The 20,426-nt window shown below is 49.5% G+C and overlaps 1 protein-coding gene across 5 annotated transcripts in view; it reads left to right on the forward strand.

Moving 5' to 3' along the window:
- Positions 1–20,426, forward strand: part of CHD2 (chromodomain helicase DNA binding protein 2) — an 84,812-nt gene that overhangs the window by 51,505 nt on the left and 12,881 nt on the right. For 4 of the 5 annotated variants that reach the window (XM_074966509.1, XM_074966510.1, XM_074966512.1 and 1 more), the window contains 13 exons: positions 935–1,006; positions 2,635–2,784; positions 3,705–3,853; positions 5,219–5,315; positions 6,173–6,265; positions 6,847–7,020; positions 8,151–8,326; positions 9,398–9,439; positions 10,352–10,491; positions 11,391–11,529; positions 11,676–11,826; positions 17,820–17,942; positions 19,596–19,724. In XM_074966509.1, the coding sequence (XP_074822610.1) occupies positions 935–1,006; positions 2,635–2,784; positions 3,705–3,853; positions 5,219–5,315; positions 6,173–6,265; positions 6,847–7,020; positions 8,151–8,326; positions 9,398–9,439; positions 10,352–10,491; positions 11,391–11,529; positions 11,676–11,826; positions 17,820–17,942; positions 19,596–19,724 (1,635 nt within the window). The remainder of the gene's footprint in view (positions 1–934; positions 1,007–2,634; positions 2,785–3,704; positions 3,854–5,218; positions 5,316–6,172; positions 6,266–6,846; positions 7,021–8,150; positions 8,327–9,397; positions 9,440–10,351; positions 10,492–11,390; positions 11,530–11,675; positions 11,827–17,819; positions 17,943–19,595; positions 19,725–20,426) is intronic. The other variant, XM_074966511.1, reaches the window with a different exon arrangement.

The raw sequence follows: 20,426 nt of genomic DNA on the forward strand, positions 1-20,426 counted from the left end.
GGGGCCAGTAGCTTCAACTACATAAGGCTCTAAAGCAAAGTGCACTAGTGCGAACTGGGAAGCTTCACTATATTCCAGCTCTTCTTAAGTGCTGATCAAGCCAAGAGAATGAGAGAGAGGTGCACTTGTGATGGGAGCATCTATGGAAGGGGAGAATTCGGTTCGTGGGTATTGATCATTAAAGTGCTGTGTGGTTTGGGTTCTGGCTACCAGAGAGATGGCTTTTGCTCCAGGCACTGTCTTTTGAGCAGATGCGCTTTTGCTAAATGTCCCAGGTGCGTAAATCTCTTGAGTCTGATAGCAGGGTGATTTCAGCAGAGAGCTTTCGCTTTGGAGCTGGCGTCCTTTGTTGGTGTGACAAAGCCCTTCAGGCTAGGCTGTAAAGACTGTGTGTTCTGCCCTGAGGTGAGCTGTGAATTGACCACTGGATCAACATAGCTTTGATATCCGTTCCGTTCCTTTTTGGCTGAGGCTGGCTCGCCAGCCCACCCGCGCCTTGTTTTTATAGAATTGTACGTGTGCCTGGCGGTTGCTACAAGGGGCGCGCTTTAAACATGCAAAAGCACAATAAATAAAGCCCTGGCTTTTGCAAAGCATCCCTTCTTCCTCCAGACATCTCCAATCAGCCTTGATCCTTCGATAAGCTCTAGAGAGGACTGTTAAGTGCAGCGATCCTGGCTGGGAGCCTGTAATGAGAGCTGAAGTGTCACCCACCGTGTGACTGCTGCCTAAGCATGCTCCCCGCCTCCCTCCCCCTTGGTGCAGCAGGTTAAAGCAGTGCAGTTATTTTTAATCAGCAGCTATTTTTAATGATTAAATGCTCCAACCTGAAGGTATGTAGGACAGGAGACTGGAGCTCCCAGAGCTTTGGGGCAGCAATTCCTCAGGGTTCCTTTACTTTCTTTCTTTCTATCATTATTGTTGATCTTTCCAGCGCTTGGACGGCTCAATCAAAGGGGAGATCCGAAAGCAAGCTCTGGATCACTTCAACGCAGAAGGCTCTGAGGTACGACAGCTCGGGGGGGTTTCTGGCTGAGGGAAAATAGCGTCAGAAGGGAATGGGATGGGACGCTTGAGCTTGTGCAAGTTCACAGTGCGGCCACAGCGGTCATTCGTCCCCATGGAGCTCTGGCTGTGTTTAGAGACACGGTAGTGGCATGTTTTGTATCCTGTGGCCATCTGTGTCGTGTGTGAAATGCCCCAATGCCTCACAAAGGGTGGGGCCTGAAAATCAGACTCAGAAAGAATCTGCCAAAGATCAAACCCCCTTAGACTTCTCCTCCTTTGACCTGGGAGTGAAGTGGTCACGCGATGACTTGCACAGGCTGGAGCATGAGGTTGTCTCTGCACTTGAAGTGTCAGAGGAAAGGGCGGCTAGAAGTGTAGGCAGGCAGTGGTGTCTGGTGGTTGCAGTGAAGGCTTAGGGACCAAAGGGCTTATGGCCTTGTAATCCCTCCCATCTGGGCATACTCGCCGGCTCACTCTTACCAGGCATGAGTCACTTGATTGCTTTGTGCCTCAGGCAATCCAGCCGTCTGAAAAAATGACTTTACTTGGAAAACCAGAGCTAACTGAGCAGATTGTAAAGAACAAAAGGAGACAAGGCCAGGTGCCTGGTATTAGCAGGGAGCTTAGAAAAAATCGGACTGAAAAAGCAGACTGCAATGCAGACAGGAGAGCAAGGGAGCTGGCACTGTTGGGGAGGAAAGGGATTCTCAGGGAGATGGACTCTAGAGAGGACTGCCTGAGCGAGGAGGGCCTGGCCCTGTCATTTCAGCAGCCTGGCCTTGTCCTGCCGCCCTGTGTGCCCAGCCAGCGAGTCGCAGAGTCCATGGCAGGCTTTGTTTTGTGTGGGGCCGATCACCCCGTAGAAGTGTCAGTGATGTGCACACGTGTTTGCCTGCTGCCGTCATGGGGGTCCAGGCACAGTTTGACCTTCAGAAGCTACAAGCCCAAAGTGCCTTTCCTTCCAAAGCCATTTCTGCATTCTGCTGCCCACAGCGGCACCTGCTGGGCTGCTTCTGCATCCTTACGTCTCGGTCACTAGCTGTAACTCACGTTATATGTGCTGCCGCCTGCCAGCTACGCCTTCCTCTGCCCGGGAGACGCTGATGGCTGTCACCTGCCCCCGCCCACCGCACTCTGATAGCCAGCAGTATCCCCTAAGATTACTAATACGAGAACTGCTTAAATGGATGGAGTGGGGATTCCTTCTTTATGCTGCATCTTTTTCCACCTCTCTCGCTGTGCTGCTCAAATACCAGAGTTCTCTGTCTTCCTCTTTTCTTTTCCATCTTTCTACAGAAGAGGAAGATCCTTCTCACCCGCTGCCCCTGCTCTGAGCACCTCATTATCCCAAACTGTCTTCAGACTCTGTCTCTTTTCTCTGTCCTGTGATGACTCTGAACTTCCTTTCTCTCTAATAAACCCCCACTCCCAGACCCTCTCCATTCTCCCTAAACTTTGCATTCAGTTGCACCTTCCTCTCCCTTGACCTGGCCACACATACAGGTGGGCCCTATAGGATATATTGTAACCTGCATTAGTTCCCTGGCTTTTGCACGTGTGTTTTAAGCAGCTGAGATCATTTTGTGTGAGCAATGCTGTACACAGGTATCTTATCATTGTATGCAGGACTTCTGTTTCTTGCTGTCAACACGAGCTGGCGGACTGGGAATTAACCTGGCTTCTGCAGACACCGTGGTTATCTTTGACTCGGACTGGAACCCCCAGAATGACTTGCAGGCTCAGGCTCGGGCTCACCGAATTGGACAGAAGAAGCAGGTCAGGAGAGCAGCCTCAGATCCATTTTTCTATGATTCAGTCCAGTCATATGCTGTAGCATGTGCGTCTGTGTCAGCCCGTGCAGAGCTGGGCATGTCCGGCTTATGTGACTGCAAATATATTCCTTCTGTTTGAGCTATATATCCTTCAGGTTCCCCAGAAACTCAGGGTAAGCTGGAAAACAGATGCAAAACCAAATCAGCCCAAGTTTGCTGGAAACAGGGCCTGGATTTTCTCAGTAGTCTCATGAATCTGGGTTGGGTATTGAGTTAATCACGAAACAAAGCAAATTTCACATGGTTCTTAGTTTCACAACTAAAATTGCACACAACTCTGGCATCAGGCATTGGTGTCAAGCAGGGGACACCGTCAAGGCTGGAAGGCCTAAAAGCTTATCGATAGAGCCAGTATGAGGCTTAGAGAGAGCAGGCATGTGTTCCATTTGTAGTTTTATTGTGAGTCTGTTGTGTTTTTGTTTATATACATACACACAAACATACACACACACACTGCTCTATCTCAAACTCTGGTTATGAGCTTGATGCAGGAATCACTGGCTGAGGTTCTCTGGGACTTAGATGATCATAAAGGTCATTTCTGGCCTTAAAATCTACGAACAATATTTTTCTGACGTGTCACTGAGCCTCTGATCTCGAAAGCAGGCTGGAGATCTGGGAAGAGTAGCCTTTCTTGTGAGTTTGGTGGGGCTGGAAGTCTCTTGAGAATAGCTATTCCCTTGGGGTTGTGTGTGTGTTGGATTAGGGGTTTAGATATACTATTTAGGATATAGCTTTGCAAAAAGGGACCATGCAGACAGGTTATTGCTACCTTCTGTTAAATAGCACAGGGTGCATTGTAATTTAGGCAGGACTATATTTTGCAGATGCACAAAATAGCTCTGCTTTTTCTTTGCCCTGCAGGTGAACATTTACCGCTTAGTCACAAAGGGGACAGTGGAAGAGGAGATCATCGAAAGGGCTAAGAAAAAGATGGTGTTAGATCATCTGGTGATCCAGCGTATGGACACCACGGGCCGTACTGTACTGGATAACAACTCTGGGAGATCCAAGTAAGTGCCTAAGTGAGGAGGAGAGCATCAGATGGAGTATGTGCCTCGTGGTGACTTGGGTAATTAGCTGATAGTGTAGTTGGCCAGCAAAAAAAAAAACTACGAATGGTAGCTTACCACTAACTTTGGCTCATGCAGTCATTGGTATGGAAACTATATGGGATGCCAAAGTTAGCCAGAAAATTAAAAGAACTGGTATTGAAGTCTCCTCTGTTTTTCATTCCATCTTTCTCTCCTTTTCTTTTCTTTCCCTCTCTGTTTGCTTTTGTGCCTCTGTTTATTGCCCCTCTCTTCTAGCTTGGTTGTCGGCCTGTTTTTTCTCCTTTTAGAGGCTGTGACTTTTTTCTTACAAGGCCCCCAAGGTCACTGGTACCTGAAGAAGTTGACAGTAGGTTATAAATGTCCCACACAATTGGTCTCTTTTCCATGCTGGCTCTACAGCTGTAACCAGCTAGGATCAGTTGGAGTCTTTTCCTGGCTTTTCACTTAAGCATCTGTTTAATATTGTGATCTGCAGTCTCTTCCGCTCTGAAGCTGGTGCTGTAGGGAGAAAATGGCCACGGGGACCATTTGGCTCTAGTTAACTTCTGCAGTTCCTGGTGCCTCAGGGGAAAAAGCACATAGCTGGGAGCGTGTAGAAGGAAGGGTCATTTCACTTGCTGGTTTCAGGAAGAATAGAGGGAGTCTGCTGGGTTTTGCAGACTGGTGGGTCTCCCGCCTTTACTGCTGCAGTGCAGTAGCACGTGCTTTGTGATACCAGTGCAATACAGGTATGGGAATCCAGAACTGACTCAGATGCGTATGCAAGGCTGGAAAGCACTTATGAGTGGGATCTTCAAGAATGGTTCTGGGGTTTGTGTGTCAGTATGAAAACTTGGTAGTGAATTTTACTCACCAAGTGTATCTTTCCCTGTGCCTCTCTCCCTGCACCCCCCCCTCCTTTCCAGAGGCTTTCCTTGTGTGTAATTAAAGCTCTCGGGAGCTCCTCCATTCTTCCCCACTTCATCCCCCTTAATGTACTCCTGAGGCCACATGTCAAGATAGCCATCCTTCTAGGACTGGGAATCCCTTGCTTGGAGCCCGTCAGCACTGCTGCTTAATTGGCCATGTGGCTCAGTATTGAGTCACTTGCTGTGCTGCCCTCCTTCCCCTGGGAATGGAGCATGCTGCCTTGACATTACTGCTAACCCCTGTCAGAACAGGGGGATAGATCAGGAACGGAGCACAAGGCGTTTTAGTGCAGGCTTGAGGACTTACATCGCAATCTTGGCCTAATGAGGGAGGCTTAGGTGTGTCTTTGTGCCGTAGCAAAGCAACTGTCTTGGTGGCTCCTGAGAGTCAACTGTGTTTGTTACTTTTTTGCAGCTCAAATCCTTTCAACAAAGAGGAGTTGACAGCTATTCTGAAGTTTGGAGCTGAGGATCTCTTCAAGGAGATTGAAGGGGAAGAATCGGAGCCACAGGTAGTTAAAATGAAAGTAACCTAGCTGTTCTCTGATGGTCTTCATGAACTTCACCTCATTGGCAGTACTGCATGAGGAAACTTGCATTTGTCCTGACTCTGTTGTATTTGCTCTTTGGATCAGAGAGAGCAGTTCAATAATAGGGTTTGTCAAACTGACCCCTGTCATGGGGGCACCAAGTTCAAGTTTCCAAAAAAGCTGAAGGGAGAGAACAATGGACTTGGGAGGCAGGGATGGGACAGACTGACTGTGGCGCTTCTGATGAGGTTCCTGAAATAAATGGTTGGCGTTTCAGTGGTAGAACCTTGTCCCCCGTCAGCCCTCTGCACATACCTCTGTAGTTCTGTGAATAACGAGTTAGTGTATTGTAACAGGGCCTAGCGAGTCCACTTCATCCCAGCTCCTCTTAGCCCCGTTCAGCTTTCCTTTCCTTTGTAGTTTCCACAGGAGTCAGTATGTGTCACCTCTTCCCCCATCCAGTGCAGGATTGTTTCTGACAATATGTTACCAAACGCTTTGAACAGCCCTGCAGGGAACAATTCCACAAATGAAAAGATAGCACTCGGGAATTTTTTTCCTGATGTTCAGGCTGTAGTTTTCTCACCCTCACCCGCCATTTCTCTTCATACCCTCTTGTACCATCTAAATAGTCTGTCCTCCTCCTCAGTGATGACACTCCATCAGTATTTTCAGCCCGTTAACTTGTCTCCCCCACCTCCCCTTGTTCACTTATCCAGGCAATGTGTGTTTAGCAATCACACCTCACAAGTCAATCCTTGAAACCCCAACTTCCGTTCTGTTGCTGTGCTTCTTCTGATTTTATCATCATTCTGTGATCATTTCTTTCTGACTGGCAGGAAATGGATATTGATGAGATTTTACGCCTGGCTGAAACACGAGAGAATGAAGTGTCCTCGAGCGCCACGGATGAACTTCTGTCTCAATTCAAGGTACAAAGCAGATAGATTTCCTAGAAACGAGTGAGTAAGAAGGACTGAATCCTAGCAGAGTAGGGTAGTGAGTGGCTATGAACGGTCTTTGCCAAGGTCAACCAGGTTTGTAAGGTCGGTGACAGGAGAAGGGACAGAACTGGCCAACAGTGCCCCTTCAGGCTGGCTTCATGGGGTCAGGCTTTAGCCAAACAAGCCAAACCCTTTGCAAGGTGCACGGAAGCAGGTGGTCCTCAACCAGCAGGAGGGGGGCTGATAGGTTTGGTGGGTGGGTAGCACTAAAGAAATGTGTGTGTATAGGTTTTAAAATGATCTTGGTGGTGGGGAAGAAAATCTTAAACTTCCTAACTTTGGGAACTGAAATGCTAATCTAGCAAAGGCTCCAGCCAAAGCTTATACATGCATGTACTACTCGATGGCTCATAGCTGGAAGAGATGACAAACAACAGGAACAGAATGATTGATGGACAGATTTCTTGGGGAAATGCCTCAAGAGAAAGAAGTTGAGACTGGACCAACATATCTCTGGTGACGTTACCACGGGGAGCTTCTAATCCCATGGGTGTGCTTTTGCTTATAAGGTAGCCAATTTTGCAACCATGGAGGAGGAAGAGACTGAGCTGGACGAGAGGTCCCAGAGGGACTGGGATGATATTATTCCTGAAGAGCAAAGGAAGAAAGTGGAGGAGGAGGAACGACAGAAGGAGTTGGAAGAAATCTATATGTTGCCCAGAATCCGCAGCTCCACTAAAAAGGTACAGCACTGCCTCGGGAAGCTGGGAAACAGAAGGTCACAGGGGGGCTAGTGGTGGGAAAGAGGGTCTTTGCCCAGTAACGGGTTTGTGGGATTTTGATTTTTCCCCCCCTATTGCTAGTTTGGAACAAAGTACAGAATGGGCCACAGGTCTGCCGTGTGGAGTACGGATTAGGCCCTGAGTCTGTAGTGCAGAGTATGTGTCCAGGATGAATTTGGTAGTGGTGTTTCTAATTCATCTTGTGCTTTATTTAAAAACAATAAATACTGAAACCCGGTTGCAGTAACAGATTGCAGCACAGGGGAAAATAGCCAACTGAATGGTGGGGACTAGACAGGAATTCATTTTTGATTGCATCGTAGGTCGTTCTCTAAATGGTTTTTTTCCCGTCTCCTCACTAAGCTTCACACTTCACCATGCTGTTAATGCTTAAACTCAGCCTGTCCCTTCACAACCAGAAGAGACCATACCCTTTCCAGGGTAACAGTCTAGGTCAGGGGTGGCCAAACGGTGGCTTGTGAGCCGCATGCGGCTCTTTTACAGTTAGTGTGGCTTGCAGAGCCCCCCCCGTCATCCCCTTTTCCACATACCAGACTCGGGGAAGGGGAGAGCTCAGGACCTCTGCCTTGCAGCAGGGTGGTGGGATAGGGGCTTCTGACCAGTGGGGATGCTTCCCGCGGGGCAGAAGCCTCGCGCTCCAGCAGTCGAACTTCAGAAGATTGTGGTATGCGGCTCGTAGGGTCAGTAAGCTTGGCCACCCCTGGTCTAGGTGCTAGGATGAATTCAAATCCTCTAGCAATAGGGTTCTGTAAGAAAACTCCACTAGAACATGGAACCTATGCTTCATTCGCACGCTCCAAATGAGGAGCTTAGCATTGTTGTCTGGAAATCTGTCAAAAGGAGATGAGCAAATACATGGGGGTCTTGGGCATCCAGGCACATCAAGGGGGGAAAAAAGGGAGGTTCCTCTTAAGACGGGATGACCCCGACGTTGATCTGTTCGGCCTTATTTCAGAATAAACACCAAGAGGTTCTGCACTTGCATTGCCAGCCCATGCCACTAGGGAGGAGTTGAAGGAGGTTGTAAATTAACCCTTGTTACCGTAGTGCTGTCTTTCTGGTTCATTCAGGCTCAGGCAAATGACAGTGATTCTGATGCTGAATCAAAGAGAAGGATACAAAGGTCATCTGGATCAGAGAGTGAGACGGATGATACCGATGATGATAAAAGGCCGAAGCGCCGGGGGCGCCCACGGAGCGTTAGGAAAGACACGGTGGAAGGATTTACTGATGCCGAAATCAGGAGGTCAGTGCTGAGCCCAGGAGACTGTTGGATGAGCACGTTGGGAAATTTTGCGCAGACGGCTAGGGTAGGGCCCTGCTTCAGCAAAGCATGTCAGCACCTGCATAACTGTAAGCCTGTGGCTGGTCCCAGTAAAGTCAGGTTAGATAGACTGTTTACATGATTAAAGTTAAGCAAGTGAAGAAGTGCTCTGCTGGACTGGGGCTATTGGCTCCCCAAAAACCTCCATTTCTTGGGGATCTTCCGTGCTCATGCTGTTGTACCATGGACATTTAATCAGTTCTAAATGACAATGGCAGGACGCCCGGTGCTTTATTAACTTAGTATTGTAACAGAAGAATTAGGGGAGAAATCGGCTTTACTGGCTCCAGCCATTCTCTGAACTTCTATATTGTCAGCTTTGCCACCTGCTGATGGCCTTTGTAGGCCTGTGAGAAACGAGCTGACAATCTTTAGTCTGATTCTAGTGAGACGTGCCTGTCTTTCACAAAAATTGCTCCTGAAATTGTTAGCCTCCATCAGTAATCTCCGGTGGACTGAGTGCGTTCATCAAATTCAGCATTAAGGTACATTGCTACAGGGGGTGTGCGGGAGGCTGGAACGGCTGGTAGTCATTCCATGGAGAAACCAAGGACTCCTGTCTCTGTGCTGTCCCACTGGCTTTGTTCAGGAGCACCAAATTTACCTGAAAGAAGAAAAGTTTCCTGGCAGTTTAAATTTAAACAAAAAGCAAATGTTGATATATTTGGGCAAAAATAGTAGCCCAAAAGAGTGAGTGCAGTAAGTCAGGGTAGTGAAGTTTCCCCTTCCCCCAGCATTACGTTTCTCGGATCAGCTGACGCATGCAATTCCAAGCCAGTTTTTGTCCTTGCCATCTCCGAGATAGAACTTCCTCTAATCTCTTCAGTCTTCGCAAAGTGCCTGCATCCTAAGGCTGTGTCCAGAGGTTAGGCCAGAGATGTTAAAGGGGATTTCTTGAGCTTTAACCAACTTCCCTTCATCTTTGAGTTGCTGGTTTTTAATCTGAGCCTCCATCAGTAATGCACTAAAATTTTGCTTTTCTTTTTTGCTTAGGTTTATCAAGGCTTATAAGAAGTTTGGGCTTCCACTCGAACGGTATGTACAAACTGTTCTCAGGATCAGAGCCAATCGCATATAGGCTAGTTGTAGTTCTGAATGCTACACTATGAAGAAAGTAAGCAGGAGACACAAATAGCCACATGAAGATCTCTGTGTATTCCTCTACCCCTAGGCACAATTAACTGATAAGCATCAAGTATGGCATAGGCTTCTTTGATGGGGCAAAGCCTGACTAGTCTGTCATATTCAGGGTGAATGGTGTGCAAGTGCTGACGTTGGAGACACAGGAATTGCCGGCTTCTTTGATGGGGCAAAGCCTGACTAGTCTGTCATATTCGGGGTGAATGGTGTGCAAGTGCTGACGTTGGAGACACAGGAATTGCCGGGTGATCCATCTTGTCTCAGATGATAGCCACTGGAGGATGTTTCAGATGAAGGCCCCCTCCTGCCCCGCGCATTCCTAGTGCATTACACAACACTCCAGGAGCAGGGTACACATGGTGTCATCTCCTGCAAAGCAGCCCTGTCCCAGTCTAGTCCCCTGTTATGTGATCACCTGCTTCTTGCTGTATCCTGCAGCTCTCAGGTACCAAAGCTTAACATGGGTCTTGCTCCAAGTGGTCTTAAAACCATTATTTACCTGGCAAGAAAAGGATCAGCAACCTGAAGAGTCCCAATAAAAGAGATCATCTCAGAGGCGTAGATGTGTTGGTTCTTCTAAGTAGCGGGGAGCTGAAGTTCGTTCTCTCTCTCTCTCTCTCTCACACACTTCCTTAAAAAAAAATATTTCCATGCCCAGTAGTGCAAATGCTATTGAAAGTGATATGCTTGATCTGGGAAGCTTCAGACACCTGAAAGAAGCAGACAGGCTCGGCCCTGTGTCTCTGAGCAACGCTATCAGCCAGGTGTTGAGTCTGATGCTTTCCCGATTCTTTTTTTCCCTCTCAGGCTGGAGTGCATTGCTCGCGATGCCGAGCTGGTGGACAAGTCCATAGCTGATCTGAAACGTCTAGGGGAACTTATTCACAACAGCTGTGTGTCGGCAATGCAGGAATACGAGGAGCAGCTGAAAGAAAACCCCGGTGAGGGTAAGCGAAAGGGACGGGTGCTGATTTCATTAACCTCTTGGTGTTGATGGGCCAAAGTGCTGATGGGGAACCATCCCCATTCTGGGTGAGATGGGACACCAGATTGACAGCACTGGAGGTTGTAGTCTGTTAGCCAAAGAACAGTACAAACTTCACCCAGGCTGCCTCTGCTACTGACCTGGAGGGAGCTACCTCTAAGAGTGAGAAACCTATTCCAGCCTCCAAGCTGAGTGTCTTTTGCGCTGACTGAAGGGTGTCAGTTCGAACTGTTAGCGTCTGGTGGACATGGGATTTCTAAGGCATGGGCTACGACTACCAACTCATTCCATGTTAGGTTGTGGAGCAGCCAGCAGACTGGGTTGCTTCCTGGGCTGGAATCAAACCAATAACATGTCCCCTACACTATACCTCTGAGCCAGCCAGTGCCCCCACAGCATTGGGTAAATACCCTGCAAGTGCTTCCAAGACTTGAGGAACATCCAGCCCTGTGTGTTGCCTCTGTGTGCTGTAGCTTTCTAGGAAGCAGGGTGGTTTGGTGGCTGGCACAGGAGGCAGGGAATCTGGAGACGTGGGTGTTATTGCCAGCTCTGCCATTAAGTCTCTGCAGGACCTCGCTGAACCGAGCTGGTAAAGTGGCTGAACTCCCGTGTTGTTGATTTATTTGTAATTAAGAAAATGATGACTTGGAAAGGGGCTTGGAGTGTAACGAATTACTCACGACCGCTCTCTGAAAGCAGAGCCTGCTTTTCAGGATCTACCTGAGCATTAGCAGCCAGCCCTAGATGTAAACAGAGGATGATGGGAGGAATGTAAAACTCTTGAATGTATCTGAGCCTTTTCCAGCGTTTTTTTATTCTGTCGAAGTGCTTTCAGCTGAAATGTTTGTTGCTGTTGAGCAGGGAAAGGGCCTGGGAAAAGGCGGGGTCCTACCCTCAAGATCTCTGGTGTCCAAGTCAACGTGAAATCCATCATCCAGCATGAAGAAGAGTTTGAAATGCTGCACAAATCCATTCCCACGGACCCGGAGGAGAAGAGAAAGTGAGTTGGCGTGACTGGGATGAAAGTGCAAGGAGCTTGGGGTTTTGGGCTGGCAAAAGGAAAGCCTGGGTTTGTAGATTTGCTTTGACACCGCAGTGTTGGAAAGGAGCCCCTCATCACTTCTCTCGTGTTTGAAATGCCTTCAGGTACTGCCTGACCTGCCGCGTCAAAGCTGCTCATTTTGATGTAGACTGGGGAGTGGAGGATGATTCTCGTTTATTGCTGGGAATTTATGAACATGGCTATGGAAACTGGGAGCTAATTAAAACGGACCCAGAACTGAAGTTAACTGATAAGGTAGGTCTTCATGTGTTGCTCGCTTTAGTTCCGGGGCTCAGGGAGAACGTTTGCTTCACCTCAAAAACGGATGTTTATATCGGTAAACACTTAAAACTATAATAATAATAAGGAAAACAATGACCATGATCTCTCTGGAATGCTGCATTCCCAGTGTATTGATGCTGGTTATGTTACGTTTCCCCCGTGGTTAATGCTGAGCTCAGATAGTGTCACTGCTGACAGACCCAGCAATATTTTTGTTAGCAAAAATCAGGTCGTGTCCTGGTATGAATGCGTGCCCTCAGGTGTGATGCTCAGAAAAGCATTTTAAAACTGAAATGAGCATCCCAGACTAAGGGTATGTCTACACTATGAAATTAGGTCGAATTTATAGAAGTCGGTTTTTTAGAAATCGGTTTTATATATTCGAGTGTGTGTGTCCCCACAAGAAAATGCTCTAAGTGCATTAACTCGGCGGAGGGCTTCCACAGCACCGAGGCAAGCATCGACTTCCGGAGTGTTGCACTGTGGGTAGCTATCCCTACAGTTCCCGCAGTCTCCGCTGCCCATTGGAATTCTGGGTTGAGATCCCAGTGCCTGATGGGGCTAAAACATTGTCGCGGGTGGTTCTGGGTACATATCGTCAGGCCCCCGTTCCCTCTCTCCCGCCGTGAAAGCAGCAGCAGACAATCATTTCACGCCTTTTTTCTTGAGTTACCTGTGCAGACGCCATACCACGGCAAGCATGGAGCCCACTCAGGTAACCGTCACTGTATGTCTCCTGGGTGCTGGCAGACGTGGTACTGCATTGCTACACAGCAGCAGCAACCCATTGCCTTGTGGCAGCAGACGGTACAATAGGACTGGTAGCCGTCATCGTTATGTCCGAGGTGCTCCTGGCCACATCGGCCAGGAGCGCCTGGGCAGACATGGGTGCAGAGACTACATTAGAAGTGACTTGACCAGGTCATTCTCTTCAGTCCTGCAGTCAGTCCTATTGAATCATCTTATGGTGAGCAGGCAGGCGATACGGATTGCTAGCAGTCCTATTGTACCATCTTCTGCCAGGCAGGCAAGAGATGAGGATGGCTAGCAGTCCTACTTCACCGTCTTCTGCCGAGCAGCCATGAGATGTGGATGGCTTGCAGTCCTTCTGCACCGTCTGCTGCCAGCCAAAGATGTAAAAGATAGATGGAGTGGATCAAAACAAGAAATAGACCAGATTTGTTTTGTACTCATTTGCTTCCCCCCGTCCCCCGTCTAGGGGACTCATTCCTCTAGGTCACACTGCAGTCACTCACAGAGAAGGTGCAGCGAGGTAAATCTAGCCATGTATCAATCAGAGGCCAGACCAACCTGCTTGTTCCAATAAGAACAATAACTTAGGTGCACCATTTCTTATTGGAACCCTCCGTGAAGTCCTGCCTGAAATACTCATTGATGTAAAGCCACCCCCTTTGTTGATTTTAATTCCCTGTAAGCCAACCCTGTAAGCCATTTCGTCAGTCGCCCCTCCCTCCGTCAGAGCAACGGCAGACAATCGTTCCGTGCCTTTTTTCTGTGCGGATGCCATACCAAGGCAAGCATGGAGGCCGCTCAGCTCACTTTGGCAATTAGGAGCACATTAAACATCACACGCATTATCCAGCAGTATATGCAGCACCAGAACCTGGCAGAGCGATACCGGGCGAGGAGGCGACGTCAGCGCGGTCATGTGAGTGATCAGGACATGGACACAGATTTCTCTGAAAGCATGGGCCCTGCCAATGCATGCATCATGATGCTAATGGGGCAGGTTCATGCTGTGGAACGCCGATTCTGGGCTCGGGAAACAAGCACAGGCTGGTGGGACCGCATAGTGTTGCAGGTCTGGGACGATTCCCAGTGGCTGCGAAAATTTCGCATGCGTAAGGGCACTTTCATGGAACTTTGTGACTTGCTTTCCCCTGCCCTGAAGCGCATGAATACCAAGATGAGAACAGCCCTCACAGTTGAGAAGCGAGTGGCGATAGCCCTGTGGAAGCTTGCAACGCCAGACAGCTACTGCTCAGTTGGGAATCAATTTGGAGTGGGCAAATCTACTGTGGGGACTGCTGTGATGCAAGTAGCCCACGCAATCAGAGATCTGCTGATATCAAGGGTAGTGACCCTGGGAAATGTGCAGGTCCTAGTGGATGGCTTTGCTGCAATGGGATTCCCTAACTGTGGTGGGGCCATAGACGGAACCCATATCCCTATCTTGGAACTGGAGCACCAAGCCGGTGAGTACATAAACCGCAAGGGGTATTTTTAAATAGTTCTGCAAGCTCTGGTGGATCACAAGGGACGTTTCACCAACATCAACGTGGGATGGCCGGGAAAGGTACATGATGCTCGCATCTTCAGGAACTCTGGTCTGTTTCAAAAGCTGCAGAAAGGGACTTTATTTCCAGACCAGAAAATAACTGTTGGGGATGTTGAAATGCCTATAGTTATTCTTGGGGACCCAGTCTACCCCTTAATGCCATGGCTCATGAAGCCGTACACAGGCAGCCTGGACAGTAGTCAGGAGCTGTTCAACTACAGGCTGAGCAAATGCGAAATGGTGGTAGAATGTGCATTTGGATGTTTAAAGGCGTGCTGGCGCAGTTTACTGACTCGCTTAGACCTCAGCAAAACCAATATTCCCACTGTTATTACTGCTTGCTGTGCGCTCCACAATATCTGTGAGAGTAAGGGGGAGACGTTTATGGCGGGGTGGGAGGTTGAGGCAAATCGCCTGGCTGCTGGTTACGCGCAGCCAGACACCAGGGCGGTTAGAAGAGCACAGGAGGGTGCGGTACGCATCAGAGAAGCTTTGAAAACCAGTTTCATGACTGGCCAGGCTACGGTGTGAAAGTTCTGTTTGTTTCTCCTTGATGAAACCCCCTGCCCCTTGGTTCACTCTACTTCCCTGTAAGCTAACCACCCTCCCCTCCTCCCTTCGATCACCACTTGCAGAGGCAATAAAGTCATTGTTGCTTCACATTCATGCATTCTTTATTCATTCATCACAGAAATAGGGGGATGGCTACCAAGGTAGCCTAGGAGGGGTGGTGGAGGAGGAAAGGAAAATGCCACACAGCACTTTAAAAGTTTACAACTTTAAAATTTATTGAATGCCAGCCTTCTGTTTTTTGGGCAATCCTCTGTGGCGGAGTGGCTGGTTGGCCGGAGGCCCCCCCACCGCGTTCTTGGGCGTCTGGGTGTGGAGGCTATGCAACTTGGGGAGGAGGGGGTTGGTTACACAGGGGCTGTAGTGGCAGTCTGTGCTCCAGCTGCCTTTGCTGCAGCTCAGCCATACACTGGAGCATACTGGTTTGATCCTCCAGCAGCCTCAGCATTGAATCCTGCCTCCTCTCATCACGCTGCCACCGCATTTGAGCTTCAGCCCTATCTTCAGCCCGCCACTTACTCTCTTCAGCCCGCCACCTCTCCTCCCGGTCATTTTGTGCTTTCCTGCACTCTGACATTATTTGCCTCCACGCATTCGTCTGTGCTCTGTCAGTGTGGGAGGAGAGCATGAGCTCAGAGAACATTTCATCACGAGTGCGTTTTTTTTTTCTTTCTAATCTTCACTAGCCTCTGGGAAGGAGAAGATCCTGTGATCATTGAAACACATGCAGCTGATGGAGAAAAAAAAAGGGACAGCGGTCTTTAAAAAGACACATTTTATAAAACAGTGGCTGCACTCTTTCAGGGTAAACCTTGCTGTTAACATTACATACATGGCACATGTGCTTTCGTTACAAGGTCGCATTTTGCCTCCCCCACCGCGTGGCTACCCCCTCAACCCTCCCCCCTCCCCATGGCTAACAGCGGGGAACATTTCAGTTCAGCCACAGGCAAACAGCCCAGCAGGAACGGGCTCCTCTGAGTGTCCCCTGAAGAAAAGCACCCTATTTCAACCAGGTGACCATGAATGATATCTCACTCTCCTGAGGATAACACAGAGAGATAAAGAACGGATGTTGTTTGAACGCCAGCAAACGTACACTGCAATGCTTTGTTGTACAATGATTCCCGAGTACATGTTACTGACCTGGAGTGGTAAAGTGTCCTACCATGAAGGATGCAATAAGGCTGCCCTCCCCAGAAACCTTTTGCAAAGGCTTTGGGAGTACATCCAGGAGAGCCGCGAATGCCAGGGCAAATTAATCCTTTCACGTGCTTGCTTTTAAACCATGTATAGTATTTTAAAAGATACACTCACCGGAGGTCCCTTCTGTGCCTGCTGGGTCCAGGAGGCAGCCGTGGGTGGGTTCGGGGGGTACTGGTTCCATGTCCAGGGTGAGAAACAGTTCCTGGCTGTCGGTAAAACCGGTTTCTCCGCTTGCTTGCTGTGAGCTATCTACAACCTCATCATCATCTTCTTCTTCTTCGTCCCCAAAACCTGCTTCCGTGTTGCCTCCATCTCCATTGAAGGAGTCAAACAACACGGCTGGGGTAGTGGTGGCTGAACCCCCTAAAATGGCATGCAGCTCATCATAGAAGCGGCATGTTTGGGGCTCTGACCCGGAGCGGCCGTTCGCTTCTGGTTTTCTGGTAGGCTTGCCTCAGCTCCTTAAGTTTCACGCGGCACTGCTTCGGGTCCCTGTTATGGCCTATGTCCTTCATGCCTTGGGAGATTTTGACAAAGGTTTTGGCATTTCGAAAACTGGAACCGAGTTCTGAAAGCACGGATTCCTCTTCCCATACAGTGATCAGATCCCGTACCTCCCGTTCAGTCCATGCTGGAGCTCTTTTGCGATTCTGGGACTCCATCATGGTCACCTCTGCTGATGAGCTCTGCATGGTCACCTGCAGCTTGCCATGCTGGCCAAAAAGGAAATGAGATTCAAAAGTTCGCGGTTCTTTTCCTGTCTACCTGGCCAGTGCATCTGAGTTGAGAGTGCTGTCCAGAGCGGTCACAATGGAGCACTCTGGGATAGCTCCCGGAGGCCAATACCGTCGAATTGTGTCCACAGTACCCCAAATTCGACCCGGCAAAGCCGATTTAAGCGCTAATACACTTGTCGGGGTGGAGTAAGGAAATCGATTTTAAGAGCCCTTTAAGTCGAAATGAAGGGCTTCATCGTGTGGATGGGTGCAGGCTTACATCGATTTAACGCTGCTAAATTCGACCTAAAGTCCTAGTGTAGACCAGGGCACAGTCGTGGGAATCTCTTCCTTGCAGTGGTGGTACAGAAGAGCCCCTCTAATTCTCCCTCTGCTAACGCACTGGGCTGGTGAGTCTCACCCCGAAAACAGCAGCTTCACCTTACTTCACAACACAAATGCCCCGGCTGAGTCACTGCTGTATGTTAGTCAGACCACTTCGTTGTTTAAAGAAAACAGCGATAACGATCAAGCAGAGCTCCATTTTTATTTGTTTATAAAGGCACAAACCAGTGAAACCAACTTTACAGAAATAGCTTTTTTCTCAAGTTACTAATGATCCATTACTTTTACCAAATATGCTACACAGTACTAGCCTACTGTGAAACGATACCCTAAATAAATTCGGCTTGTCAAAACAAGGGATCAGAGTGTCTGTTGCAACACAGGCTTCTTGATGTGTTTTGCAATGTGTTTGCTTGCTTGCTAGAGAAGTTCTTTTGTAATCCAAGATAGCGGCAGTTGAAGTTCCTACCAGACTGTGCTCACACATGCCCTGTCACTTCAATACCAGCACGAGGGCGCCCTCCCTCTCCTCCCCCCGAATTGGTAGAGTTCTGCCTGCTGGCTTATGAAAGGGGGAGACTTGTGAGGGAGTTCTTTGGCCTAGTTCCTCGTACGGATTTAGGCATCTAACTCCCATTGGGAGTTAGCCACCTAAATATCTTTGAGGATCTGGGCCTTTGTCCCTGGGAGAGCAGGGTAAGGCAGTTCCCCTGAGAAGCTGAGATTTTCTCACTCCCTTGCTGGATGCTAGGGGAGGAGATTGTTACTCACGCTTGTCTGCTCACTTCAAGGCTTGATAGGTGCATGTGGGTGTTTTGTTTTTATCAAAGATCCTACCTGTTGAGACAGATAAGAAGCCTCAGGGAAAGCAGCTCCAGACCCGTGTCGATTATCTGCTGAAATTGCTGAAGAAAGATCTGGAGAAGAAGGAAACTGTGAAAGATGGGGAAGAGGTGAGTGAGGGGATGGCTGAGTGCCCCTAGGGGGGGGACATTGGACACTGCTTAGAAGGAAACTACCTCTTGCATTTCTAGCTCATGAAATATTCTGTTTGAATGGACTTTGGCTGTGTTCTCTGATCCCTTCATCCGATTGAACCTGGAGCTGGTGGGGTTGGCTCTCAGATCCTAGGGCCAGGCTCACTTGGCAGGTCTGTCACTTAGGAAAAGGTATCTTTTTACCTGTAAGCTGAGTGTGCTTGATGTGTGAGACACTGAGCATCATACATAGGATTCCATGATTCTCATTTTACCAACTCACTTGTCAGAAGCAGAAGTGAACTCTAAAGCGATGTGCACAGATTTTATGAAAAACTACGGCTTACATAGCCCCCACTAGCAAGGAGCTGTGGAGATAGATAGAGAATGTACCCAGAATAAAGTTCTTTTTATCCCAGCCTTCTTCCTCCTGGATACTGCAATGTGGGTGTCACATTAAATACCCACTGGCAGCAGGCACCAGCTCTCCTTCATTTGCCCCGTCACCAGACTGCTTGCTGCCAGCAATTCACTCGTACTGATTCTCTGTGTGTTCAGAATAGTCCTTTGAGCCTTCGAACCTTAGATGGATTTCCTCGTGCTAGCCAAAATGGGACCGGCTGATGGAGGTTGTAGTTCTAAATAGTGGCTCGGTGTCCTTTCCCGTGGCCCATTGAATGGTCTAATGCTCCAAATGGACACCTAGTGCCTAGAGTAGCGGAGGGCAAACTACAGCCTGCGGGCCACATCTGGCCCGCGGGATCGTCCTCCCTGGCTCTTGAGCTCCCCGCCAGGGAGGCTAGCCCCCGGCCCCTCCCCCGTTGTCCCCCCTCCCACGCAGCTGTGTGCTCCTGCAGGGCACGGCAGCACAGCGCAGCAGAGTGTCTGGCTCTGGCCGGGCGGCGTGGCTGCCAGACATGCTGCTCTGAGCGGCATGGTAAGGGGGCCGGGGGTCAGTCAGGGAGCAGGGGGAGGTTAGATAGGTGTGGGAGTCCCGGGGGGGCCTGTCAGGGGTGGGGGTGTGGATAGGGGACAGGAAGCGGGGGTGGCGGGGGAGGGTTGGAAAAGCGTGGGAGTCCTGGGGGGGGCCTGTCAGCGGGCAGGGCTGTGGATAGGGGTCGAGGCAGTCAGGGGACAGGGAGCCGGGGGGTTGGATAGGGGGTGGGGTCCCTGGGGGGCGGTTAGGGGTCGGGACACGCAGGGGATGGGGAACAGGGAGGGTTGGATAGGGGGTGTGGTTCTGGGGGCCTGTCAAGGGGTGGGGGTGTGGATAGGGAGTCAGGGGACAGGGAGCAGCAGGGGTTGGATGGGGGTGGGTTCCCGGGGGGGTGATTGGGGCAGGGGGTCCCGGGAGGGGGCGGTCAGGGGACAAGGAGTAGGGGGGTTGGATGGGTCGGGGGTACTCAGCAGGGCAGTTGGGGGGTGGGAAGTGGGAGGGATCGGATGGGGGAGGGGCCAGGCTGTTTGGGGAGGCACAGCCTTCTCTACCCAGCCCTCCATACAGTTTTGTAACCCCAATGTGGACCCTGGGCCAAAAAGTTTGCCCACCCCTGGCCTAGAGGAAGAGAGATGGTGTTTCTGTTTCAGGAAGTTGTTTTCAAGCCCTAACTGGTTTCTCTTCTTCCCCAGACCAAACTGAAGAAGAGGAAACCACGCGTGAAGAAAGAGAACAAAGCTCCCAAAGTCAAAGATGAGCATGGAAATGACCTGTCCTCTCCTCGGCACTCGGACAACCAGTCAGAAGAGGGTGAAGTCAAGGTGTGTTGACCCAGATGGAGGGGGCTTTTACAAAGCTGCTTGAACTGTGTTGGTGCTTCAGAAACGACACTTGAAAAGCACCTGTTGCAACTTCCCCAAACAACCCCTAGGGGAACTGCAGAGCGTTACACTGAAATGGGGGCCTGGCAGATCTGCCCTGGGAACAGGTTCTGTTGCTTGGGAACATAGGAGGTGGTGAGGCCTTCTCCACCCACCTCATTAAGCCAATGCTCGGAGCATTGTGGACGGGCTCCAGAGTGGGCCACTTTCAGCCTTTGTTGGCTTAGAGACTGTCCTCCTCAGAAAACCTGCCATTGGTGAAGCCAGAGTTTACCAAGATCATTTGGGTCCTGGAAAAACCCTCTCTTTGAGTCGCTCTGCACATAATTTAAAGGTTTCTTAATGTTTCTGATCAGTATCTACCTTGAAGAGCTGAGCCAATGGACTCGCTAAATTAAATTAGGGAGTGTGATATGTAGCTACAGTTTGCTAGTCAGCTGCAGAATGATGCTGGTTTGATGGAATAACCTTAGAGGCAGGGTTTGTGGGGGTCGGGCGGATGGCTGCTCTGGACTTGCTTAGGTTAATTAGAGCTAGGAAAAGTTTGAATGAGCAGCAAGAATCAGGTGCTCTTGCAGGATATAGGTTTATAGAGTAAAATGTGTCTGAGTTGAGGGGCTCTGACTTTGTGAACGAAGTTTG

This window comes from Natator depressus, chromosome 10, assembly GCF_965152275.1.
Source record: "Natator depressus isolate rNatDep1 chromosome 10, rNatDep2.hap1, whole genome shotgun sequence".
Lineage (NCBI taxonomy): Eukaryota > Metazoa > Chordata > Testudines > Cheloniidae > Natator > Natator depressus.